This window comes from Rhincodon typus, chromosome 16 (assembly GCF_021869965.1).
Source record: "Rhincodon typus isolate 14 chromosome 16, sRhiTyp1.1, whole genome shotgun sequence".
Taxonomy (NCBI): Eukaryota; Metazoa; Chordata; class Chondrichthyes; order Orectolobiformes; family Rhincodontidae; genus Rhincodon; species Rhincodon typus.
In genome coordinates, this window is record NC_063347.1 from 60,839,694 (window position 1) to 60,867,608 (window position 27,915).

A 27,915-nucleotide genomic window follows, 5' to 3' on the forward strand; every position below is an offset into this window, starting at 1 on the left:
ACATGAAATGATTCAGCCGAGCTACACTTGTTTACTTAAGAATCTAGAAAAGTACCTCAGTGAGAATGTAAGTAGTGAGGTTATATTGATAGAATTAGAGGGAAGAAGCTGGGAGGAGACTCTTGCACAGATTAGCATTATCATTGGCATGTATGTTGACTGTCACTGACTCCCAATCCAATGACTTTGATTTATCTTTGATAAATTTATTATCTTCAATAAATTCTTATCAGCTCCTTCAGGGCTTCACTCATCCCTGGCTGTAAGCCTTCCACTTCATCCCTTCTAGATGTCTGCATTTCAGTTCTTTCTTAATGAACGTAATTCTCATCTTCCACTTTAATTCCTGTACTATTAGTGGCAAGAACTTTATTTCAATATGAAATAATCAATAGAATTTCAGTCCTGAATCTGCGTGACTCCCTCCCTCTCCGTGACTCCCTGTCTGTCTCTGTCAGCCCTCCAACTGTGTGTGTGTGTGTGTTTCTGTGTCTCACTGTCTCTCTCTCTCTCTGTGTCTCTGTGTCTCTCCTCCTCTGTCTCCCTCTGTCTCTGTCTCTGTCTCTGATCAGTTTGTGGACTGTAAATCCCACCTAATCTTGGTTGCTCTCCAGGTTCCTTTTGGGTATTGGAATTTCCCTCCAACCCCAATGTAGAATACAGACACTGCTCTCTCCCTGATGAATTAATGGGGCTGACTTGAGAAATTTTCGACAAATAGAGTGGCTGCCCAGAACAGGCGGTTCTGACCTCATTTCACATATTAGAGCAGAGCAATGCCCAGATCTTTTTGGGGTCAGTGGGATGGAGAGAATTTAAAAATGGCGGTTTGAAATGCATGTCGATAATGATCCTCTCTACCCCAACCTAGATTTTGAAGGCATTTTCAATTCAGTAATTAACTGTTCTAGAATCGCAGTGCAGCAGGAAAGGTTCCACCTAACGTGCCTGTATCTTCCACAGGCCACTCAGTTTCCACTGAACACTGGTGTTCTGCATTTGCAGGCCTTTATTAGTAGCAATTGTATGAAATAATTGAGAAGCTGAGCTATGCTTTGAAAGTAATGACTGCAAGGTGCAAAATCGAACACATTCCTCACAGCAGCTCGGATTCAAAAGTCCCTTCAGAATCCTTGCACCATAAAGGTTTCAGAGACCTGCAACCAGAAAGCATTTGGCAACAAAGAAGGAAGAAAGAATGACAATATTAGGAACAGATTTGTTTGTGAATGCCTTCCCTGTGGTTATTGGATAAAATAGCTCCTCATCCATCAAGGCTTTCATGCCTAAGAGCACAAGGTATTGCTAGATTGACCCTAAGCATCATGCATTCAAAAAGGAAGCTTTGTGTCAGGTCAGTGGTTCGGACACGTGATTCTTGTGTGATTCCATTTGCTCGTGGACAAGTTACTACAAAGTTGCACACCAGAGATCCCTGACCTTCCTATTCAAAACTGTGTAAAAGCCATTTTACGAAATGAGAGTTTAGCTCTCAATCTTTTTCCCCAACTTTGACCAAGTCAGTAAGGCATTTACAACATTTTCAACACTTGCCCGGATGAGCTTCAATCGTCACTATCTCTTAATGTGAGTGAGTTAAGGAACTGCTGCGCAGCCAGAGTAGTAACAGAAAAGCCAAGCTTCACAAAAGATAACACAGTGCCAACCCTCGATGCCACACCATCACCTCCTCCTCCCCCCACACCCCCCGCTCAGCCCCCGCCCAGCCAAACGAAGAAGAAAAGAAGGTGATTGTTCATAACGGGCCTCAAGTATAAAGCCATGACATGGAAATGTTGCAAATGGAATGCAACAAGACCTGAGCCAATCCCTCAAGCTGTAGCTACACCCAACAGTTCCTTCACTCACATTGGAGAAAGTAAGCCGTAACTGCAAGAAGCTTTGATGTGTGATCCAAGACAAAAAATTGGTTTCTCAGAGGTTTGGAGGTTGTGCATCTCTTGAAGATGGTGCTTCTCTGAACAACTAGTCCTTTGATTCATTTGTGTGTAAAATTCAAGAGCTATTTACGTAACTTAGTCAAAAATATTTGTTGCCCGCAATCTGGAATTTGTTTGAAATAGAGGTTAAAGCGGATTTTTCCCAGTAGTATCAGATTTATATTTTTTAATTTTAGGGGAAGCTTTAATTATTTTTCTGAGAAAAAATTGTCCAAAGCCAATCTTATTCAGTTCAAGATGCCTATAATGAGGGAGTTAATTGATAAAATTAGAATTGTACTCGGCACTTAAATATGTTATCACAGATTGGCTGACAGTGCACCGATACCAGGACCGTGCTACACTGCAAGTAGGTTATTCTGGTCAATCATATTTCTGAGCTCACAGTGGAGCAGAATTGAGTATTGCATGAGTTTCAATAGACCACTCACTCTGTTATTTCCCCAAAAGTGACCTCAAGTCAGTTATCCTTCACAGAAATGTAATTTCTATGCAGTCCCAACTTCACAGATGCAGTTTCTCATTCCTTCCACAATTCCAGGTACTCCTTCAGAAACCCCTCGAATTTTTACTGACATTTGCCACCTCCCTCATTTAAGTGCTTTCCCTTCAAAGTGCGAACTGACTGTTCAAGCCTTAGTTGGTTTCTGTCCTGATAACACTGCAACAATGACTGGGTTGACTGAGCAATATCGAGGGAGTGTGTGTGAAAATCAAACTACTCTGCACCTTGGGAAGTTACCAGCATGTGAAGCTAAACACCCTGCCTGACTTTGCATCTTCTGATCTCAGCGAATGTTTTCTGTTACTTAAGAGGAGTTAATGAGAGTTAGTTATTAGTTAGTGAGAGAGGAGCTTGGTGCCACCGTTAGGGTTAGCACTTATGAGTCAGTCACATTACTGTGCATCTGGACTCATGTAGACCAGACCAAATAACTTTTCTAAAGGGCATGAATGAATCGGAAGGATTTTTTTACAACAATGCATGGTTACCATTATTGATGCTAACTTTTTATTTCAGCCTCCGCTTTACTGAAATTAAGTTCCCCAGCTGCCCTGGTGACATTTGAACTTGTCTCTGGGTCATTAGTCCAGGCCTCTGGGTTATTCACCTGGTGACAGAACCAATATGCTGCCATATCCAGGTAAATCAGGTAAGTTTATCATTAGCTGCACTGATACTAATCAAGACTTCTGCTACTGGCTCTTAATGCATTGGTCTTGAGCAGCTGACTGGAAGCAAATTGGTAACTTGCCAGAAATCTTGTAAACCAGTGCCCATAAAAGATGTGGTACATGTACAAGATGTGCAATTCCAGACTGGAGGTCTCAACACATTATAAAAGAGGCTGTTGATATCTCGCTCTGTGTGCCTCAGGTCTCTGCATTATGCTGACACAATAATTCTGTTGTGCCAACAACAGAAAGAAGCAATTTATGACTTTTAATATCAAATAATATAAGTAGGATATGGAAGTACAGCCAAAAAGGCAGGAACGGTGATTTTTTTTTTTTTTTTTTTTGAGGATATCGTGACAAGTAAGCAACATGGTGTTCATTCATCTGGAAAAGTGAAGGCAAAGAGACCTGATAAACAGTTTTTAATGGAGGGATGGGTGTGGGCTAACTATTTCCCCTGTGGGTGAGTCCAGTTGAAGGGGACAGAAATGTAAAGTAGCCACTAACAACAGCTTGATCAAAAGACTAAGAAGGAATTATTTTGTACAGAATGTCACAAACAAGGAACTTAACTGCCTTTTGGGAGTGGTCGAAGCAGACAGCATTGTGATATATGGAGAGACTTGATATATGCATGAGAGGGAAGGAAGGAAAGGGATATGTGGGCTGCTGTTCCAAATGGTCTGTTTCTGGTCTCTGTGGGCTATTAGTTACATGCAGGTTTACTCACTGATTCCTCACTAACAACACAAAATATAACAAGCCACATTACGTAATACGTTTACTTCAGGTGACCAGAAGCTTGGTCAAAGAGATTTTGGTAAGTACTGTGGGAGATTTTAAGTACATCTCTTGGTTTTAACAAACTAAAGAAAATCTCGTCTAAGTTGTGCACAACCGGATGACTCTCGATGTAGTTTGTTACAGATAATATGCCTTGTCAGGAATAATAAATTCAAGGCCTTGGATCTCAAATGGAAGAAACAGCACTGAACTTGCTCCATAATCCTGACTTAATGAAGTTGCTTTGTAAACAAAACAAAATTACTTTAAGTGAATTGTGGATGTCAATTTTTTTAACAAGAAGTTGTTCATCATGCCCATGACCAGTGCTCAGTGAAAGTACAGCATTGTGCTATATCCCATGACACACGCACAGTTACAAATTGTGGAATAGGCAAATTATAATCTGTCATGAGGTTGATCTGCTTCTGAACTGTTAAGAAAGCTGGACAAATTGATTGAATCAAATTAAATCATTTTCTGAAGAAGGGTCTAGGCCCGAAACGTCAGCCTTCCTGCTCCTCTGATGCTGCTTGGCCTGCTGTGTTCATCCAGCTCTACACCTTGTTATCTCAAATTGATTGAAAGCTGTGATTCCTAATCATTATTTTCAAACTGCTGTTCTACTTTAGTCTGTACTGTGTTGCTGCAATGTTAATTTGCCTTCGAAATCACATCCACATAAATCACCTTGGAACAATTCCAAGTAAGCTCTTGTTAATTTTTCCTTCCCTGATTTAGTATGCAGCTTGTTTGCGTATAATCATTAAAAAGGGTGATGGGCTTTATGGTAAAGATTTGAAATCTGCAGTTCTCTCAGAATGCCTTCAAGTGAAACGGGAAGTCAAACAGATACACAGTAGGGTTGACGTGGTTTTCTTCCAGAAGTTGAAGGACAGACTTGAGCTAATTTTTACATTTATTAACAGAGTTGCACATTACACACGCACGACTCTAAACTCAACATCCACACAGTTTTAGCCAGTGACTAATTATAGAGAGGTCAAGTTAATGCTCACCACCTATATACAATTAAACACAATTAGTATGCAGTTTAACATCACATACTTGGACTCCATTTTTTTCATTTAAGGATGTGTTCCCTCTTCTTCCCTTACAATTGGTCCTTTGTTTCTTGTCTTCCTAAAGACAATGTAGAGTGCAGCTACATGGGATGCAACGTACACTGTGGTTCTGTGTCTAAGTAGCCGTTCTGTATTTGTAAACCCAAACCATTTGTGTTGTTACCCTTGAATAATAAGACAACTTAGCTGGATTCAGCCCTCAACTGACACCCAAAAAAGATAGATATTGAGAATGAGAGCCCCAGCTGAGTTTACTCCATCCTTTTGAGTTGCTGGGTCGCTGAGCCTGTACTATTCAAACTACTGGGATCTGCTAATTTGACACCCACCTAAATTTAGGTCTGACATGAATATTCTAGGCTTTGTCAACCCCCCTCACTTCACTGTGGTTCTAAAATCTACCATCCCAATTTCTGCCATGGGCACTCAGGGAGGGGGGGAAAAAGCACCAAATTTATCTTCCAAGACTCTGAAATACAAGGAGATCTTGCAAGTCATTCTTGGACATTACAATCCCACAATGTCTTTCCTCTCAACTAAGACGAGGCGTTCTATTTTTAGCAATTTTTTTTTTTGTTCGTTTGACTGTTCTTCAAACGAAATGGGAGAATTCAGTACTCAATGGAGTGACATATTTCGCTGCATAGATTAAGCTCCAGGATGACATGTGGGTTCAGATCTGAGTCTGCAGCTTTTGCCTGGATATTCCTTTTAACAATGACTTAACACAGCCCTGTGAGAAGAGTATTTCGATTTGTGTGGAAATGTCACTGCTTAACTATGTTACATCAATTTGCATAGCCATTTGGATTGACTGAAACCTGGGCTATTTTGTTGGGCTATTTTGGTTACTTAAAGGGAGATTTTTCTCCCCTCAGAGCAAACTGTTAAAGGGTAGATAAAAACCACAGTCATCTCTTGAACAGTCTGTATTTAATTTTATATGAAATGCCGAGGGGAAAAGCCTGTTGACAGCTTTTCTACCATTTGGGACACTTGCTTTAAAGCTAATGTTGTAGAACACTTAAAATAAAAGCAAAATACTGCAGATGCTGGAAATCTGAAACAAACGCAGAATGGTGGAGAAATTCGGCAGGCCTGACAACGTCTGTGGAGAGAGAAGCAGCATTAATGTTTTGAGTTTGTTATGACTTCAGAAGAAGTATCTTTAGAGCGCAGTCATCACTGATTCCATCAATTGATATCAAGTGGCTGATTTTTGATTTTTTTTTTATATATATGTTTCCTAACAGGTAGGAAATAAAGTAATATTCCTGACTAGTTTTGTTGGAAACCGAGGAACGTTCACTCGAGGTTACATGGCGATGGTCCTGGATGTGGAATTTCTCTACCACCTAGCGTACACACTAATATCTGTGATGGGACTTTTAGCCCACGAATTCTTCTATAGTCTCCTGGTAAGTAATGAAAATCCCTTCAATTTTGCTTTAAAGACTTCAAGGTGTTTTGAGCTTTAAATTTGGCCAAGTTACCAGGAGGTGGATGGAGGTTTTTTTTTAAGAAAAGTGAGCTGTCTGTCTCATTGGAAATGAAGATCAGGATGATTTGGTTTTATCACTAAAATCTGATCATAAAATCAGACCAAGAGCTATGACATCAGTTCTACTTCACTGCTCTTTCCCTATTTGCCTTGCCAGTCATTTGCTCCTTTCCTGCACCACGTAACCACACAGAGGGCCCACAGGCTGTTGGGGAGCCGAAGAGACAAATAAAAAACCTTTAACTAAATATCCAGTCATTTTGCATGTGACAAACTTCATGCTAGAACTAATTAAACGTAAATGTAAGCGCACGTTTAATGTGTCTAATTTTAATGTATGTAAAAAGTGACCATACTTTGACAAGAAAGGTTGGCCCAGAAAATCTGAGGAGAAGCATTCATTGTTAGATTGCTGCTCTGCACAGGGTGAAGTGTAGGTTAAAGAAACCCCTACCCCACCTGCCTTTACAAAACTGGCTACCATAAGTTGTTTATTAAAGGTCCAGTGTGCATACTAGCCAATGGGTGACTGGCCATTAGGAGTAGGGTGGATAAGTGGATAGATTTGGCAGGTATAACAGTGTAGAGCAGGAGGAACACAGCAAGCCAGACAGCTGTTTTCTTAAGAAGAGTCCCGACCCGAAATGTCAGCTTTCCTGCTCCTCTGATGCTCCCTGGCCTGCTGCGTTCCTCCAGCTCCACGCTGTGTTATCTTGACTCCAGCAGCTGCAGTTCTTACTATCTCAGAATTAGCAGGTAGGTGGATTTTGACGGATTTAGTGTGGAGTGGTGGAGAAGTAGGGTCTGTTTGGTTGTTGAGGACTTAGTCAAGAAGTGGTGGAGTCGAGAGGTTGTTGAGGAGGGAAGTGTGGTCAGGAGAGATAGTTTGGTGGGGTAGTTGGAGGAATTCTGTTTTAAGTGATTAGAATTTAGTTTTGCAGGAGGATTAGGTACTTTGTTTTCTGTCTGCCATTTGCTAGTCCGATAGCTATTTGGGTAAAACAAATCAGAATGTTTCAAAATCTCTGACTCAAATTCCAAATTGGAGACTTTTGTAGAAAGTCTCCAGTGAACCAAGGAATTGCTAGTCAGAAGCTTCAGAGATCAGCAAGTTAGAATTTCCCAATGCATATCTTGGATCATAATGTCTGGTCTCCAACAATTCAAAGGCTGAATGATTTGTACCAATATGCTGCCTGATATAATTCCTAAGCTTTAGGCAATGTGCTGAAATGCTGTTACCAGTGATCGTTTGGCCTTGTCCAACAGGTTAGAGCTTCTCAACTTTAGTCCTTAAACTTCACAATAACTAAACATTCTTTTCTTTTTTTTTTAGCTTTTTGATCTGGTTTACCGAGAAGAGACATTGCTGAATGTCATCAAGAGTGTCACTCGCAATGGCCGCTCCATTATTCTGACGGCTGTGCTCGCTCTTATCTTAGTCTACCTGTTTTCCATAGTTGGCTTTCTGTTTTTCAAGGATGACTTCATCCTGGCAGTGGACAAGGTGTCAAACAAAACCTACTGGGCAGGTAAAAGCAACATATGAAGCAGGACTATATTTTGTGGTCTTTAATGTGCTATTCTGTATTTAAAGTATGCATTTCAATGAGATATTTTGGGGCACTGGATAGTTACACACAATTCCACACTCAACTTTCCTAATTGCATGTTGTCTATTTTGTGCTGTTTATCGCAATCAGTTGTCTCCTTACAATACATGGTTAATAATTACATTAGCAGACCAGACAAAGAGAACGCTGTCTGTATAGGTAGAGTGAGTCTGATTATCTTCATAGAAAGTACTTGAAATATATGTTATCCAAAGGTTTTCCTTTTTTCTTATTAAGGGCTTTTTCTCTGCACCCAGTAATACCTACGATAAAAACACTTCATAATAGGTTGGCCACATCACATTGGTCTCGTGTGAAGGTAGACTGGAGTTGAAGGGATGTGACTGAATACTGTGTGAAACTCCACTTTTATTTTTTAACACATTTTTGCACTTGGATGTTGATAGAGAGGCTTGTCAATAGCAAAGCATCATGATCATAGTTTCACCAAATGAGCATACTGAATTCACAGAGCTTTTCTCATCAATTAGAATACAGGGTTTTTTTGTTTTTTTTTTAAAAAATAATCTAGTTCCTTCTCTTAACAGTTTCCTAGCTCCTGCTTATCTCTTTCTGGGTGAGAGAATAGTGGCTGTTTGGATGAAAAGGCATTAGGTATTCAGCTGCACACTTAAATAAAAGTGAATACCCAGTACACAAGAAACTTTGAGCATTTTTTTATTTGAAAGAAACTTATGTGTGTGGGTATTGCTGGCAAGACCACTATTTGTTGCCCATCCCTAGTTGCTCTCAAATGATTGACTTTCTAGGCCCTTCAAAGGGCAGTTAAAAAGGCCATATTACTGTGGATCTGGAGTCACACAAGGGCCAGACCAGGTAAAGGACACTAAAGAACCGAAAGGGATTTTACAACAATCAACAGTGATAGCCAATAGACTAACTTGGGTAACCAGCCCTGGTGACATTACTCCTATGCCAATGCCTCCTGTTTATTTCAAGGCGCAGTTGGGAATAATAAAAAGCAGATGAAGCTTGTCCAGAGCCTTAGTCAGACCTCACCCGGACGACTGCATACCTCAGAAGGATACAGTACCCTTGGACAGACTTGCAGCAATAACTTACGAGAGATGGTAAGGCAGCAAGAGTTAAACTCCGAGCAACTGCTGCATGGACAAGGCTCGTAGTCCCTAGCATTTGGAACATCGAGTGCTGACCTAATCAAGATGTTTCAAATAGGAAAAGGCTTTGATGGATTAGATAGGTTGAAGTGATTTGCTTTGGTGCATAATCAAATCTTGAAGCATTTTTTCACGTGGAGGAATTCCGAGTCCCCACTGCAATTCGCTCCCAGCCCATAATGTTGGGTTGATCAAAGTTTTTGAAACTGAGACGATAGATTTTTGTTAGGTTAGGGGCATTGAGGGAATTGGTTTAAAGGTGGGCACAATATGTGGAGTGGAGGTACCAATCAACCCTAATCCAATAGGGAGGCATAAGCTTAGTGGTGTATCAAGTAGACTAGTAATTCAGAAACCCAGGCAATGTTCTGGTTCAAATCCCAACTTGGCAGATAGTCAAATCTGACTTGAATAAAAGATCTGGATTAAGAGTCTAACAGTGACCATGAAACTGTTGTTTAAAAAGTCCATCTCGTTCACTGATGTCCTTCAAGGAAATGAAATCTGCCATCCTTACCTGGTGTGGCTTATATGTGACTCCAGACGCACAGTAATGCGGTTGACTCTTAACTGCCCCCTGGACAGTAAAGGATGGGTAATACAAAATCAGAATCCCTACAGTGTGGAAGTAGGCCATTGGCCCATCGAGTCCATACTGACCCTCCGAACACAATCCCACCCAGACCCACGTCCCTACCCTATCCCTATAACCCTGCATTTCCCATCTCTAATCCACCTTGGCTGCACATCCCTGGACGCTATGGGAAATTAAGCATGGCCAATTCACCTAACCTGCACATCTTTGGGCTGTGGGAGGAAACCGGAAACTCACGCAGACAATGGGAGAATGTGCAAACTCCACACAAACAGTCCCCTGAGGCTGGAATCGAACCTGGGTCCCTGGCGCCGTGAGGCAGCAGTACTAACCACTGAGCCACCGTGCCACCCAATATAGTGCTGGCCGAACCAGCGACACCCACATCTCATGAACTTAAAAAAATAATTTGTATGGTTTGAGGGATTAACCTACTCTTGTTCTTCCATCAACAAGAGACTTTACCTGGTCTATCCTTGAAGACAGTGTATGCTCTGAGTTGACCATTTCCCCCAGTGCAACACTCTGCATGCTGCACTTTACGCTACCTGATAATACCTTTCAGTCATCAACTCCCCCCAGTTAAGGGCTTAGTGGTATTATCGCTGGACTGTTAATCCAGAGACCCCAGATAATGTTCTGAGGACCCAGGTTGAAATCCCACCATGGCAGATGGCGGTATTTGAATTCAATAAAATATCTGGAATTGAGAATGTCGTGATGACCATGAATTCATTGCCGATTGTTGGAAAAGCCCATCTGGTTTGTTAATGTCCTTTAGGGAAGGAAACTGCCATCCTTACCTGGTCTGGCCTACATGTGAGTCCAGACCCACAGCAATGTGGTTGACTTTAGGGCAATTAGGGATGGGCAATAAATGCTACCTGGCCAGCAATGCCCCCATCCCGTGAATGACTAAAGGAATAAAGGTAAAGATCCCAGTCTGGCAGGATTCCAATAGGCAGAACGAGGTTGTTACAGACTAAAATTAACAAGATTGCTTATTAACAAAACAACTAATATTGCCCACAACTAGTAAAGATTAATAATCAACCATAGCAATCCCCTACAATATGCACAATGGATTACTTACCTGTCACGTGTTTCAAATATTATCATTGACTGAAGGAACAGAGATCTCACGTTGAGCTGTGCTGCACTGTAACAATTAAATTTTAGGATAAAAATGGAAACACTGCAAGAGTAAAAGCAACTTCAAGGTAGTAGTTGTGGGAAAGAAAATAGCCGAAAGAACTGTGGATGTTGGCAAATCAGAAACTGCTGGAAAAAGGCAGTAGGTCTGGCAGCATCTGTGGACAGAAAGCAGAGTTAATGTTTAGGGTACAGCACGGGATTTTCCAAGGGCGAGGAGTAAATGTTAGGTGGAGAGAGAGCCCAAAGAGACAGAGAAACGGTTGGACAGACAGAGGACTGGGTCAAGGTCAGCCTGGGAATATGAAAAGCTGCTAAGGCGACTATAAGTAGCTGATAATGGGTTATCTGTGGTAGTGGTTCGTGGGGTTGTGGGTGGAGATTGGGCTAAGGACTTGGGAGAACCTGCCCCAAGCCCTAAAATTGTTGAATTTAATATTAAGCTCAAAAGGTTGCAGTCCCAAGTGGAAAATGAGGTGGTGTTCTTCCAGCTTGTGCTGACCTTCACTGGAACACCACAGCAATCTCAATTGGCCAGGGAACACATTGCTTTACTTGGAAGGTGTGTTTGGGGTCTTGGATACTGAGGAGTGAGGAAGTAAGCAGACTGGTGTTACACCTTCTGCAGTTGCAGGGGAAGGTGCCATGGGGCAGTGGAGGGGGGTACGGGGGAGAGGGATGTTGGGAATGGAGGAGGAGTGGACCTGTGCCTCCCAGTGGGAACGGTCTCTGCAGCATGCTGACAAGGGAGGGGGGGAAGGGAAATATGTGTCTGGTGGTGGCATCTGGTTGGAGATGGCGACTAATGGATGTGGTTGCTGGTGGGCTGGTCGGTAAGGGCAAGGGGAACCCTATCGCTGTTGTGGGAGCAAAGGGGGTAGAGGGGAGGGCTGATGGGTCAGAGCCGGCTGAGGGCCAAGTCAACTACAGTGCTGGGAAATCCTCAGCTGAGGAAAAACGTGGCCATTTCAGAGGCTCCCTTCTCGAAGTTGGCATCATCGGAACAAATGCAATGGAGACAGAGGAACTGGGAGAATGGAATAGAATCTCCACAGGAAGTGGGGTATGAAGATGCATAGTCGAGGCAACTGTGGGAGTCGGTTGGTTTGTCGCGGATATTGGTGACCAGTCAATCCCTGGAAAAGGAAACTGAGATGTCGAGGAAGGGAGGAGTCCGAGTTGGACCAGGTGAAGGCGAGAGCGAAAATTGGAAGCAAAATTGATAAACGTTTCCAATTCCAGATGTGAGAGGGAAGCAGCCTTGATAATGTCATCGATGTACCAGATAAAGAGTTGTGGGTGGGGGTCAGAGTAGGACTGGAACAAGGAATGTTCTACATACCCCACAAAGAGACAGGAGTAACTGGGGCCCATGTGGGTATCCATGGCCACACTAGTTGTTGGTAATTGGAAACTTAGTTGTGTTGCTTAATTTACAGAAAGGTTAATTTCTGTTATTCATTCGTGCAATGTGAACATTGCTGACTAGGCCAGCATCTGTTACCCTTGAGAATGTGGTGATGAGCAAGTTCCTTAGACTAGATGGCCTGCAGCGGTTTAAATGCACCCACTGCACTTTTAGTACTGTACTAGTTCCAGGATTTTGACCCAATGACCATTTAGTTCCGCAACAGGATGGGTGTGTGATGTTGAGGGGAATTTGCAGGCGGTGACGTTCCTCAGTCTCTGCTGCCTCAGTTCTTCCATTTGGGTACAACTGCGTTTGTAAGATGCTATCGAAAGAGCCTTGCTGAGTTGCAGCAGTGCAGCTTGGAGACTGCACCACACGTGTCAGTACAGCGTGGAGCTGGAGGAACACAGCAGGTCAGGCAGCACCAGAGGAACAGAAACATCAACTTTCCCGCTTCTCTGATGCTGCCTGACCTGCTGTGTTGCTCCAGCTCCACACTGTGTTGACTCTGACTTCCAGCATCTACAGTTCTTGCTATCTCCATGTCTCCCCGTGTGCATTGGTGTGTGAATGTTTACTGTGCTGGATGCAGCGCAATCAGGCAGGCTACTTTGTCTTGAGTGGTGCCAAACTTCTAGTGTTGTTGGAGTTGCAGTCATACAGGAACTTGGTGACTATTTCATCACCCTCCTGACTTGTGCTTTGTGGGTGGTGGGCAGGCTTTAGGAAGTCAGAGTCCCAGCCTTTGACCTGCTCTTGTAGCTACAGTACTTTTAATGGCCGGTCCATTTCAGTTTCCGATAGTAGTAGCCCAGGATGTTCAAGGATATTCAGCAGCAATAGTAGTGCCAATGGATATCAATCCAAGGTGATTAAAATCATCTAATGATGTGAATGCTTCTGTGCAATGTGAATATTACCTTCCACTCTACAGCCTACGTCTTGCTGTACGTGGCCATGGACTGCTTCAATATCTGAGGTGTCACAAATAGTGCTGGATGTTGCACAAACATCTTGATGGATAGAATGGCATTGATGAAGCAGCTGAAAATGGTTGAGCCTAGGAAACTATGCTGAAGAACTGCTGTAGTCATGTCCTGGGACTGAAATGATTGACCTCTAACAACCACAACCATCTACTTTTGTGATAAATATGACTCCAACGAGTGACGTGGTTCCCCCCCCACCACCCCGAGACAATTCCCATTGGCTTTTCTTTTCCTCAGGCTCGATGATGCCACACTTAGTCAAGTGATAGCTTTATGTCAAGATCAGCCACCATCATCTCCCCTCTGTTCAACTCTTTAGTGCATGCACGAACCGAGGCTGTAATCAGGTCAGGAATTAAATGGCCCTGTTCGAATCCAAACTGAGCATCAGTGAGCAGCTTATTGCTAAGTGCCAGTCGATATCACTATTGATGACCCCTTTTAATTACTTTGACCTATCTTAATAGGCTAGGGGGTGGTATTTGGCTGGGTTGGATTTGTCTGCTTTTCCTTTTGCGTGCACAGGAAGAACCTAGTCAGTTTTATATCCTGCTAGATGGATGCCCGTGTTATCTACGGATAGCTCAGCTGGGATTGCAGCTAGTTCTGATGCACTAGTTTCCAGCACTTTTGCCAGACCCCACAGCCTTTGCAGTATCCAGTGCATCCAGCTGATTCTTGATATCACACTGAATGAGTCAAATTAGCTGAAGTTTGGCAGCAGTGATGCTGAGGGTCTCAGGAAGAGACCTGGATGGATTGATCCCTCTGTCCTTTTGGACAATGAAGGTTGCACTGATGTACTGGGCTCCTTTGTCATTGAGAATGCATTCCCTGTGGATCCCCCACCTCCAGTGAAATGTTTAATTGCCCAATCACCATTCACAACAGGATGTGACGAGTGAAGAGCTTAACTGGACTGCCCAGCTGGAGGGACAGCACATACCCTGGGTTGGTGATGGTATTGTTTGTGAGGTATCATTTTTGTAAGCATGTTCAGGCTGTTGCTTGATTAGTCTTTAGGACAGCTCCCCCAATTTTGGTAGACAGCCCAACTGTTTTGATAAGGAGGAATTTACAGGATTGACGTGGCTATGTTTGCCGTTGTCACTTCCCCTGCCTTATCTGATGCAGGATGGTCCAACCAGTTTTATTCCTTATGCATGTACATTTTAATAATTCCATCTATAATTAAAGCTGTGATGCATTAAAGGACAAAGTGTAGAGTACATAATGAACAACATGTGTAATGATTTGAAGCAACAGTCAGAGTACCAGTTTCTTGTGTTTGTTAATGTACAGCCATGTTGGCTCACTCAAGCGCTTTGCTTGAATCTCAAGGTCAATAATAAAGGTTGAGTTGCAGTAGATGTGAGCCTGAGGTTAAAATTCCCCAAAGCTTAGATGATTAGGTTTGAATTAGTAAATCCTGAAGTTCTTCCTTCAGTTCTGTCGTTTCTACCACAGAGACATATTCACCAGAGTTTTGGAGGGCTGAATATAAGCTGTTGAAGAATTGAAAGCAGCTTGTGTGCAATCAGCAGCGAGTCTGCTCAACCTGGGAAATCCTGGGCCTCCTGGAAGCTCATGGAAATGTTCTCATCAGGCGTAGAGCCCGAGCAGGAAACAATTTGTCATCAATCAATAATTAGCATGTTATAGCGCTGCCTTCACAATTTGTTCTTGAAGCACACCATGTTTGAGTCCCTGCGTCCAACCGACTGAACATCACAGAAATGTTACAACCCGGAAGGAAGCCATCTGGCCCATCGTGCCTGTGCCAGCTCTCATCCCACTTAGCCTAGATCCAGTTCACAACTGGCAAGGCTTAAGGACCCCCCAGTGTGTGCAGCCACGCTGCTGTGGTTTTGCTCACTCAAATCTGCACAGAAATGACTCCTCACTAATTTAGCGGCCAGGAAAAACCCTCCCCACTATTATGTTAGTGTGTAGAGTTAATCGAAGCATGAAAGATTCAATTCCCCGGTGACTGGGCTGTCCTTCAAGACCCAACAGTGAAGCAGACTGGCTAGTTCACAATCAACAGGCAAATAGCAGTTACTGATTTGTTTCAGGTACCCAATTAGAAATTTCGCCACAGAACATGCACTTTGTTTCAGCCTTTTGCCTCGAGCTTACACAATGATAGATCTGCCATCCAAAGTCACAAGTTTACAAAGAAACATTTGGCATTAAACATTTGCGATTCTGAAGGGGCGTAATATTATAGGCGCTGTGAGATTTTCTTTCCCCCTCGGCTGGGGAGTCTAGAACACAGAGGGACAAGCTCCAGTTAAAGGACTGAACCTTTAGGAATTGGAGGAGGAAATACTTCATCATTCAAAGAGTTTGAGAGTCTTTGGAATTCTCAACCTTAGGATTTTAGATTTGCCAGTGTTGAATATATTGAAGGTTGAGATAGACAAACACGTTTTTCTCGTCTCTCCAGTTTTTAGTCTCTTGGGGCAGCAGGGTGGCTCAGTGGTTAGCACTGCTACCTCTCAGCCCAACAGGGTCCAGGTTCGATTCCACCCTCGGCTAACTGTCTGTGTGGAGTTTGCACGTTCTCCGTGTCTGCATGAGTTTCCTCCGGGTGCTCCGGTTTCCTCCCACAGTCCAAAGATGTGCAGGTTAGATTGTTTGGCTGTGCTAAATTGTCTCGTAGTGTCCAATGACGTGCAGGCTAGCCATTGGAAATGTAGGGTCACAGGTTTAGGGTGTGGGGGTGCGACAGGTGGGATGCTCTTCGGAGGGTTGGAGTGGACATGATGGGCCGAATGGCCTGCTTCCACATTGTAGGGATTCTATGATTCAATGAAATCAAAGGAATTGGGGTACAGGCAGAAAACTGAAACTAAGGCAAATGATTGGCCATGATTGTATTATATGGTGGAACAGTCTGGAAGGAATGTATGTTGAATTCCTGCGACAATTATACTATGTTCACGTTGTTTGCCCCAGAATGGGAAAGAACACGAATTGGTGAACTATTAACCCATACACTTTTATACTTGGATTCTAGAATATTCTTCACCCATCTTAAATTTCCTCATAATTGATATGATGAATGCCCCTTTTCGTTCATAATATTTTTAAACTCCGAAGAAGATTGACATTCAAGACCTTGATATCCAACTGTACATGACCAGGTATAGTAGTAAAAGTCATCCCAGAATTCATGTCATGGTAGTTTTAAAGGAAACGCTTAATCTGGCACTAAAGTGGCATGGTGTTTCGAAATCGAACATCACACTCCTAAGATATCACTGCAGGAGTTCCATAGTGCAAAGTGTTCTTTTTCCAATTATCATCAGCTACAGTATTTCATTAACGATTTTTCCATCCATCATTGGTGAATGGCTAGACAATACTCTGTCACAATAAAAAAAGAGCCTGTCCCACTTTACGGCAGGGACTATCCAAGAGGCCTCCATAGAAGGCAGCAGTTATAATTCTTGCAATCTCAGCCAAGAAATAAGGCAACTATATCCCCACAAGAGTGCCAACCTCTTTGTTTGAAACTCCCATGGTAGCCCTCCCTTAGGACAGGATTGTGTGGCTTTTCTGGAATGAGCACGAGTCTGAAGTTGACTGAAGCAGTCTAAGATAGTGCCTAGCCTATGGTTGAGTTGGTCACTATGACATCGGTGGCACAATTGCGGCGCTACTCCTTCTTCTGTCTTTTGCCCCCAAGCTCCGGTGTTTCCTACCTGGCTTACTGGTCTACTCCTTCCCAGCCTTCATCCACACCTGTTCCTTTTCCCTTAAACCCTCCCCTGCATTTCTTTCTCCCTCTCCTCCAACCTTTCTTGCTCCTTCCAATCATTTTTCAATAAGAAGTGGACCCCTCCTTATTTCAGAGTGCAGTGATGATATGGTTCCTTATCATCCTCCTCTGAAGTAACGTTCTGAAGGTATCCTCCTACGTTTCCCCCTTCCCCTCCCAGTCTTCCACAAAAACAGATGTGGGATTCCAAGGGGCATTCCACTATTTCCCCCGTATCAAAGAGAAAGTGGTGGAAATTGTCTTGAATAGCTGTCTTAAATAAACAATTTTTGCAAGACCAGACAGACGCATCTCCACTGTTGCATGAAGTAGTCATTTTGGCCACATTTGCAGTGAGTCTACAGGTGATAAGCAATTGTTTCAAAAAAGAAATGTCACTGGGGAGTATCCAATTGGATCTAAAATATCTCCACTATGACTCAATGCCGGGTGTAACATGCAAATCTATTGCAAAGCAGCACATGAATAAATCTCACCAGCTTCTCCCGCACCCTCGGGGATGTAAAGCCCAATGACCTTCGTCCAAACATCTGTCCTGAAAATTCTGCTGACTGCTTCACAGGTGTGACAGTTTCCACCATAGCCCTGGAGACGGTCAACTCCCGTTCAGTTAGCTTAGGTTAGCTCTGTTGGCTGAATGGCTAGTTTGTGGTGCAGAGTGACACCAACAGCACAGGTTCAATTCCCACACTGGCTGATCTTACTCAAAACCACCTGACCCTAACCCTCACCTGAGACATGGCAGCTCCCAGGTTAAACTCGCCGTTCGACTCTGTCTAATGAGAGAGCAGGCCTCTGGTCATCTAGGAGTAGAGTAACTTTTACCTTTTTATATTGATTATACTTTGATACCAATCGGGGATTGAGTCAGATTACTTTGTGAAAATCATATGTATGTTATTGGATTTTGGCATGTATAAAAATCTAGTTGGAAACATAAAAACAGGAGTAGGCCATTCTGCCCTTTCTGCCAACATTCAGCAAAATCATAGTGGAACTGGTTGTGGCCTCAACTCCTTTCCTTGTCTATCTACTCGGCCTTGAATAAATTTAAGGGTTCAGCTTTAAACCTCTCTGGAGGAGAGAATTCCACACTCTGGCTCTCTCCGAGGGAACATCTTTCTCCTAAGCTCTGTCTTAAAAGAAAGACCTTGTTTAAGGAACAAGTGTCCTCTACTTTTAGCCTCTTCCATAACAACAAACATTCTCCTGGTATCCATCCTATCCAGTCCTTCAGGATCTTGTTTGTTTCACAAGGTTCATTCTAACTTCCAATAGATACAGGCCTGACCTGTTAAATCCTTCTTTGTAAGATAAGCCCTCATCCCAGCAATCAGTCAACTGAACCTTCCCAGTTATATCTTCTTTCCAAATAAGGAGACCAAAATTGTACACAGATGTGGTCTCATCAATGCCTTGTGCAGGTGCATGTAAAACTACCTGATTTGTATAATCTATTCCCCTTTGCAGTGAACAATAACATTTTGTTTGCCTTCCTAAGCATGTGCTGTATCAGTATATTAACTTTCTGTGATTCGTTTACCAAGACTCCTCAGATCCCTCTTTACCATCCAATCCTGCAGGCCCTTCCCAGTTAAGTATATTGGTTCTTTGTTGTTCCTGTCAAAAAGGGCGTTCGTATTTATCTATGTTCTACTGTATTTGCTAAATTTTCACTCATAGAATCCCTACAGTGTGTAAAATAGGCCATTCGGCCCAACAAGTCTACACAGCTGCTCTGAAGAGCATCCTACCCCATCCCTGTAACCCTACATTTCCAGTGTCTAATCCACCTAACTTACACATCCTTGAACGCTACAGGCAATTGAGCATGGCCAATCTACCTAACTCGCACACCTATGGACTGCAGGAGGAAACCAGAGCACCTGGTGGAAAATCCATGCAGACACTGGGACAGTGTGTAAACTCCTGAGGCTGGAGTCGAATTTGGGTCCCTGGTGCTGTGAAGCAGCAGTGCTCACCGCTGAGCCACCAATGCCACCCACTCGTGCACTGAAACCTGAGTATATTCCTTTGCAAACCCTCCACTTCCTTTTCACAACTTAATTCTCTACCTCACTGAGAAATAGCAAGAACTGCAGATGCTGGAGTCAGAGATGACAAAGTGTGGAGCTGGAGGAACCCAGCAGGCCAGCTTCATGCTTTGTTATCCTTAATTCTCTACCTGTCTCATCTGCATCCCAAAAATGATCCATTCAGACCAACTCTCTAGTTCCTGTAGGCTATCCAATCCTTGATCCATGCTAATATGTTACCCCCACTTTAGAAATTGGGTGGAAGTAAACCTGAACGTCTGCAAATAAAACTGCCAACCACCATCTGATTTTCTTTCTGGTCTGGTTGTTTAGAAGATGCTGCGTCGATGGCGGAAGAGTTCCTCACTGCTGATGTCTGTCAGCTGGGCAATGGAGAGAACTGTTCAACACTTTACTCTGTGGAAAGTAACGGTAAGGCGATCTTAGTTTCAAACCAGTGTATTCAGGAAGTGGGATGAGGCGGCATGCTTCAGCAGAACATTAGCTGGCAAGATGCAGTGATGCCCCTGTTAATCGCAGGTTAAATTACCTTCCATGTATCTTCAAAGTCAAACCTCACATGCACATTTGTTCCCTGTCAGAGTTGCTCTCGGAGAATGAAGAGGACTCGGAGCATACTTGTGAAACCCTGCTGATGTGTATCATTACTGTACTCAGCCATGGACTGCGAAGTGGCGGAGGCGTTGGAGATGTGCTCAGGAAACCTTCCAAAGAGGTACTGTCTTTAAAACAGTAATTATGTAGTGTTGGTGCTGTCTGGCCTGCGAGAGACTAGTGGGTTGAATGCTTAGCATTCTTAGCTGGTCAAGCTTTACTTGCCAATAAACCCATGGTTGAATACTGATCCACCAAGTCCAGTGCCCTGCTTCTCTTTGACACAATGCACCGATTGCACAGTATCTCTTCTCCTTCCCAAAGACAAATGCATTCATGACACGAGCCTGGGACACTAACTTCGCAATTATTCACATTCCAGTATGAGAACTATATCTCAGTCTTATCTTTCTTAAAGCATTTTGGAAATAAATGCAGATGTTCCATGTTTTGTGAATGTCGCACTTTCTTAATAATATAAAACAGCAGGAATTAATTTTGTGTGGTATATAAAACCAACTGTGCTCATTTGTAAAATATATTCCTGGTAACCAGTGGTTACAGTCGAAGGAATGGGGGAGGCCATTTTAGGTCTGAGGTGAGGAGAAATTTCTCCATCCAGAATGTGGGTGAACCTGTGGAGTTCTCTGCCACAGGAATAAGTTGAGGCCAAAGCATTGAATGATTTCAAGAAGGAGCAAGGCATAATTTTGATGGCTTAAAGATTCTGGGGAGAAATTGGGAACACACTATTCAGTTGGATGTTTTAGCCACGGTCGTATTGAATGACGGAGCAGGTTCAAAGGACTGGATGGTCTATGCCTGTTCCTATTTTCTATGTTTATACATAATGTGTGGAAATCTTTCAGGCATGTTTGAAGGATACTTAAAACAAATTTATTTTGTGTCTACAACTTAATATTATTTTAAACCAACTTGGAGAAAGTTGGTCCAGTGTGGCAACCCCATAGCCTTGGAACGTCCCATTTTATTGTACTAAACTGATTTTTTTAAAGCACTTGTCCACTTATAAATGCTGCATCTGTTGGCTGACTATCCCTTTTTGCAGGAACCACTATTTGCTGCTCGTGTGATCTATGACCTTCTCTTCTTCTTCATGGTCATCATCATTGTCCTGAACTTGATCTTTGGTGTCATCATTGACACTTTTGCTGACTTGAGGAGTGAAAAGCAGAAGAAGGAAGAAGTTCTGAAAACTACCTGCTTTATATGTGGTACGTATTCACACCCGCAGTCGGTGTTTGGGAGAGATGCCTACAGTCAGGAAAAACTCCAGGTCGAGGCCACTAAACCGTCTCTCTAGAAAACGTGGTTTCCTGGGAACTGTTAAGATTCCAGCAAATTATTTTAACAACAAAACTGGCAACTAACAGCCAATCATCATTAATTGGTGCGTTCTCTTGGATTTGGTTCAGTAGTTTGAACAGCAGCAGCAACAGAGCAAACCTGGATAAATACCTGAGGAGCAGGGTCAGTCACAACAAATGTGGAGCTGAATCTAGGGGCCGAGATCCGCAGATGACTTAGTCTTAGCTGCTCAGGAACCAGGGTTGCAGACTGAGTCAGTAGTGTCTGGGGAGAGATAAAATACTTAGGATTTTTAGTTGTAGTCTGCTAGGAATAGACAGTGAGACAGAGAGAGAGAGAGAAAGACCGGAGTCTGGTGACCAATGGATAAGGTTGTGTAAACCATTCCTGGGTTATTGCCTGGAGGTGATAAGGTTGGTTTAGTTGATGAGGTTCCAAAAGGCAGGAGAAGTCAGCCATGCGGAATACTCCTCCTGCAATATGTGGGAAATCAGGGACAATGTTCCAGTCTCCATGATGACTATGTATGCAAGAAGTGTGTCGAGTCGCAGCTCCTGATTGGCTGCATGGAGCAGCTGGAGCCGCGGACGGACTCTCTGGAGCATCCGTAAGGCTGAAAATATCGTGGATAGCACATTTAGTGAGCTGGTCCCACTACCAGTAAGGGCTACACAGACAGAAGAGTTGGGTGACCACCAGGAAGATTAGTAAATGTGGGTGGGCAGGCAGTGCATTAGTCCTCAGTGGCCATTCCCCCCTCAAACAGGTATACTGTGCGGATACTGTTGGGAGGAATGGCCTCTCGGAGGAAAGCAGCCAGATCAGTGGCACCACAACTGGTACAGGGAGGGCTGAAGTGTAGGAGAACAGTAGTAATGATAGGGGACTCTATTGTCAAGGGCACAGGCAGGTGTTTCTATGGCTACAAATGAGTCTCTAGGATGGTGTGTTGCATTCCTGGTGTCAGGGACAAGAATGACTCTGAGCGGGGAGGGTGAGCAGTCAGAGGTTGTGGTCCTGGCCTTTATTTCCATGATTCTATGATTCAAATTATGGAAAAATGTAAAAACAACAGGATTGTTGTGGTGGGTGATTTTAACTTCCTCTATATTGAACTGCACTTGCTTAGTGCCAAGGGTGGAGGGTAAGTTGTGAGGTGTGTCCAGGATGGCTACTTGAACCAATATGTAAATCGTCCAACCCGACCTGGTATGGGGAATGAGCCTGGCCAATTGATCAATGTTTCACTCGGGGAGCATTTTGGGAACAGTGACCATAATTCCCATGAGTTTTAAGTTACTTATGGATAAGGATAAGAGTAGTCCTTGGGTGAAAGATACTAATTTGGGGAAAGGCTAATTACCACGATATTTGGCAGGAACTGGAGAATCTAGACTGCGGACAGGTGTTTGAGGGTAAACCTTCACCCGGGATGTGAGAATCTTTCAAAGGCCGGTTGATTACAGTTCAGGATGAGCATGTTCCTGTGAAAATGAAGGATAAGGATGGCAAGCTTTGAGAACCTTGGAAAATTGAGAACCAAGTCAAAAAGAAAAAGAAGGCTACATAAGGTTGAGGAAACTGAAGAGAGACAGAGCCTTGAATACAGAGAGAGCAGGAAAGAACTCCGACAAGAATTAGGAGGGCCAAAAGGCGCCATGAAATGTCTTTGGCAAACGGGATTAAGGAAAATCCCAAGGCATTGTATACATTGATAAGGAGCAAGAGGGTAGCTAGCGAAAAGTTAGGTCCACTCCAGGACAAAGAAGGGAATTTATGCGTTGAGCCAGAAGATATCAGTGAGGTCCTTAACTAATACTTTTCATTGGTATTCGCAAAGGAGAAGGACATGCTGGATGGGGAGTCTCGGGAGGGGTGTGTTGATATTCTGGAACATTTCAATATAGAAAAGGACGTGCTGTTGGATGTTTTAAAAAGCATTCAGGTAGGCAAGTTTTCTTGATGGGACCTATACCAGAATGCTGAGGGAGGCAGCTAAGAAAATTGCTGGTGCCTTTTGTATCCTGTTCAATCACAGGAGTGGTCCCATAGGATTGGAGAATAGCTAACATTCTTCCTTTATTTAAGAAGGGCAACAGGGATAATCTGGAAGATTGCAGGCCAGTGAGCCTGATGTCATTGGTAGGAAAATTAATGGAGAAGATTCTTGGGGATAAGATTGACTCACATTTGGAAGAATATGGACTTGTTAGGGAGTCTGACTTTGTGTGGAGAAGATCATGTCTCAGAAACTTGATTGGGTTTTTTGAGGAAGTGACAAAGATGGTTGAGGGCAGGATGTTATCTACATTGGACTTTAGCAAAGCCTTGACAAGGTCCTCATGGCAGGCCGATACAAAAGGTGAAGTCATGGGGAACTCACTTTGAGATGGTAAGATGGATATAGACCTGGCTTAGACATAGAACACAGTAGCGGTGGAAGATTGTTTTTCTGGCTAGAGTCCTGTGACCAGTGGTGTTCCACAGGGATCAGTGCTGGGACCTCTATTAGAACATAGCACACAGAACTATTCAGCACAGTAACAGGTCCTTCAGCCCATGATGTTGTGCTGAACATGATGCCAAATGAAACTAATTCCTTCTGCCTGCCATTGGTCCATATCCCTCCATTTCTTGCATATTCATGTACTTATCTAAACGTTCCTTAAATGCTCCTATTGTATCTGCCTCCACTACCACCCCTGGCGTTCCACACTCCTACCCCTCTCTGTTTTAAAAAAAAAAACTTGCCCCTCACATCTCCTCCTTTGAACTTTGCACTAACCTTAAATGCATGCCCCTTTAGTATTAGACATTTCAACTCTGGGAAAAAGATTGACCTTCAACCTGTCTATGCATCTCATAATTTTATAACCTTCTATCAAGTCTCCCCCTAGGCCTCCATTGCTCCAGAGAAAACAACCCGAGTTTTTCTAGCCTCTCCTTATAGCTCATACCCTCTAATCCAAGCAGCATCCTGGTAAACCTCTTCTGCACCGTCTCCAAATCTTTCCTGTAACGTGGCAACCAGAATTGAACACACTACTCTAAATGTGGCCTAACCAAAGTCTTAAAGAGCTTCAACATGACATCCTGACTCTTGTACTCCATTCCCCAACCAATAAAGGCAAGCATGCCATACACCACCTTTACCACCCTATCTACTTGCATGGCTACTTTCAAGGAGCTATGGACTTGAACCCCAAGATCCTTCAGTACATCAATGCTGTTCAGAGTCCTGCCATTAACTGTATACTTTTCCTTAACATTTGATCTCCCAAAGTACAGCACCTCACACTTACACTGATTAAGCTCCATCTGCCATTTCTCCATCCATACCATACATCTGATCTATATCCTGCTGTATCCTTTAACAACCTTCTACACAATCCACAACTCCACCAATCTTTGTATCATGTGCAAACTTACTAACCCACCCATCTACACTTTCATCTAAGTTGTTTGTTTGTTTGTTTATTTATTTATTTATTTATTTATATTTTATATATAGTCACAGTTGTCTGTAATATATATATGTGTGTGTGTGTGTGTGTATGTATCTATATGTAAATGTTTTGGAGAAATTTGTGGGTGGCCTGATTAGTAAGTTTGTGGCCAAAACAAAGATCGCGGGAGCTGTAGATGGTGAGGAGAATTGCCAGAGGCTGCAGCAGGATATAGATAGGCTGGAGACTTGGGTGGAGAAATGGCGAATGGCATTTAATCCGGACGAGTGTGAAGTGATGCATTTTGGAAGATCTAATGCAGGAGGCAAGTGGACAGTAAATGGCAGAACCCTTAGTAGCATCAACATAGAGGGATCTAGGCATACAGGTTCACAGTTCTCTGAAAGTGGCAACACAAGTGGAGAAGCTGGTCAAGAAGGCACATAGTATGCTTGCCATCATTAGTCAGGGCATAAAGTATAAACATTGGCACGTAAAGTTACTGCTGTATAGACCTTTAGTTGGACCACGTTTGGAATATTGTGTACAGTTCTGGTTGCCATGCTGTCAGAAGGATATGGAGACTTTGGAGATGATTCAGAGTCAGTTTACCAGGATATTACCTGGTTTGCAGGGTATTAGCTATGAGGAGAGTTTGGTCAAACTTGGTTTGATTTCACTTGAGCATCGAAGGATGAAGGGCGACCTGATAGAAGTTTACAAAATTGAGAGGAGTGCATAGTCAAAGTCTTTTTCCCAGGGTAGAAATGTCAATTACTAAGGGGCATCAGTTTAAGGTAAAAGGGGGTACGTTTAAACAAGATGTGAGAGGCAAGTTTTTTTAACAGACCATGGTAAGCGCCTGGAACGCGCTGCCAGAGGAGGTGGTAGAGGCAGATACATGTCAGAGGCATCTTGACGGATATATGAACACGCAGGGAATAGAGGGATATGGACCACATAGCAGCAATAGATTTTTAGTTGAGAAAGGCATCATGTGTCAGTCTTGGTGGGTCAAAGGACCTGTTGCTGTGCTGTGCTGTTCTTTGTTCTAGTCTCTGTGGCAACATCTCTTCCAATCAGAGACCAATTGCTAGCCAATCAGCACTCTCCTCATGCACTATACTTGCTGGTTTTCCCTTTCAACGGGTATTCATGTGAAATGTCCTGATAAGTGCAAGATGAAAAGATTTGAGAAAATGTATTTTTTTTCCAACGATTGAACAACTTATTTACATTTTAAAAATCCCACTGAAGCATCTCTGAAGAAAGAGAGCTTTACATGGAAACAAAAACTGTTACATTGAACATGTGAGCTGTTGTCCTCCAATTCGTATGTCTTGCCCCTTCTACCATCTTCTCATTAAACACTTGAGTTCAGATGAAAAGGAACAAATGCTGGGATTTGAAATTGACTGGGAATTCCCCAATTCTGAAGAACCCAAAACTTTAACTCTGATTTCTCTCCACGGATACTGCCTGACCTGCTGAGCCTTTCCAGCAATTCCTGTTGTTGTCTGTGAACGAATGCTGGGAATTGGAAATAGAACTTGACCATACTATTTGATTGGAATGGCTCAGAATAATATTTGAACAAGAAAAACTGTTGTGTTAATGCATTCTGTGCCCAGGAATAGTTGGAAAAGATGCTGCAGTGCAGGCTTTATTCGTGGAAAGGCAGATGTCACAGCATCCGACTGCACAGAACAGATGAGCATTGAGTTAAATAAAGTTTTTTACTGTTTCAGATTGTGGTCTTACTTTTCAAATGATTTGAAATGCCTGAAGTTGTTACGCACTACTTTGATTGATTGTAAAATCTCTGAAACCTGTAAAATGCATAATCTTCAAGTAATGGATCCTCTCAGTCATAAACTTGTCTGCATGATGATGATGAGCTGTTTTTGTTTACACTTCACTTGTGCACATGTAATTAGTCACACGTTTGGTAATTAGTTAATTTATTGTTTCTAGGCTTGGAAAGGGATAAATTTGACAACAAGACAGTAACATTTGAAGAACATATCAAGGAAGAGCACAACATGTGGCATTATCTATGTTTTATCGTTTTGGTGAAAGTCAAGGACTCCACTGAATACACTGGGCCAGAGAGCTACGTAGCAGAGATGATCAAGGTTAGTGGCAACTTGACAATGCGCAGTTAATGAGATAGTAGGAACTGCAGATGCTGGAGAATCTGAGATAACAAGATGTAGAGCTGGATGAACACAGCAGGCCAAGCAGCGTCGGAGGAGCAGGAAGGCTGACGTTTCGGGTCTCGACCCTTCTTCAGAAATGGGGGAGGGGAAGGGGGTTCTGAAATACGGTTATCGATCCCCTCCTATCCCCTACTCCCACCTCAAGCCCCACCCCCATCTCCTACCAACTAACCTCATCCCGCCCCCTTGACCTGTCCGTCCTCCCTGCATTGACCTATCCCCTCCCTAACTCCCCACCTACACTCACCTTTACTGGCTCCATCCCCACCTCTTTGACCTGTCTGTCTCCTCTCCACCTATCTTCTCCTGTATCCATCTTCTATCCGCCTTCCCCCCTCTCCCTATTTATTTCAGAACCCCCTTCCCCTCCCCCATTTCTGAAGAAGGGTCTAGGCCCGAAACGTCAGCCTTCCTGCTCCTCTGATGCTGCTTGGCCTGCAGTGTTCATCCAGCCCTGCACCTTGTTATCTCTAATGCACAGTTAATGATCATTTTGAGTGGTATAAATAATATGTTAAGATATGTAGCTATCATTGTATCAAGTGCCTGATCCAAAGGACTAAAATGGATTTGATTTTGTCCTTATTCAATCTTGTGCTTGTTACCTTTTATTCAAAAGGGTACTGGACTCTTTATTGGGAGTTTTGCTCGTGTGTGTTCAATCTTTCTTAGTTTGCCTCAGCATATCACTTCCAGTGAAATGTTTTAAGCCTCCGAACGAATGTCTGTCTTTTATTTTTCTTCCTCAATTTTTTTTAAAAAAAGGTATAATAAGTTTTATTTCCCATTCCACTTTGTCAGAATGACAATTAGAATTTGCAAACGTGCCTGACCAATTCTGTGTGACAGGCAAGAAGAATGAAATGAAGTTGCTGAAAGATTATTGTGCACCAAGGTGTTTGAAGCCACAGCTTACTGATAACATGCGGTTCAGAAATACTGCTGTACAAAGTTTATTTCCTCCCAAAATTTTTTTCCCCCCCCCCCCCCCCCCCCCCCCCCCCCCCGCAGCCTCTTGTTGATTCATTTTTCACCACTTTGATCTTCTGAAATTTTTTCAGGAAGTGAGCCTGAT

At 43.1% G+C, this 27,915-nt stretch overlaps 1 protein-coding gene across 4 annotated transcripts in view; it reads left to right on the forward strand.

Moving 5' to 3' along the window:
• itpr1b (inositol 1,4,5-trisphosphate receptor, type 1b) overlaps nt 1-27,915 on the forward strand; it is a 500,439-nt gene that overhangs the window by 383,341 nt on the left and 89,183 nt on the right. For all 4 annotated transcript variants that reach the window (XM_048606463.1, XM_048606462.1, XM_048606465.1 and 1 more), the window contains exons 51-56: nt 6,262-6,426; nt 7,846-8,041; nt 19,565-19,663; nt 19,834-19,967; nt 20,916-21,081; nt 26,596-26,756. In XM_048606463.1, the coding sequence (XP_048462420.1) occupies nt 6,262-6,426; nt 7,846-8,041; nt 19,565-19,663; nt 19,834-19,967; nt 20,916-21,081; nt 26,596-26,756 (921 nt within the window). The remainder of the gene's footprint in view (nt 1-6,261; nt 6,427-7,845; nt 8,042-19,564; nt 19,664-19,833; nt 19,968-20,915; nt 21,082-26,595; nt 26,757-27,915) is intronic.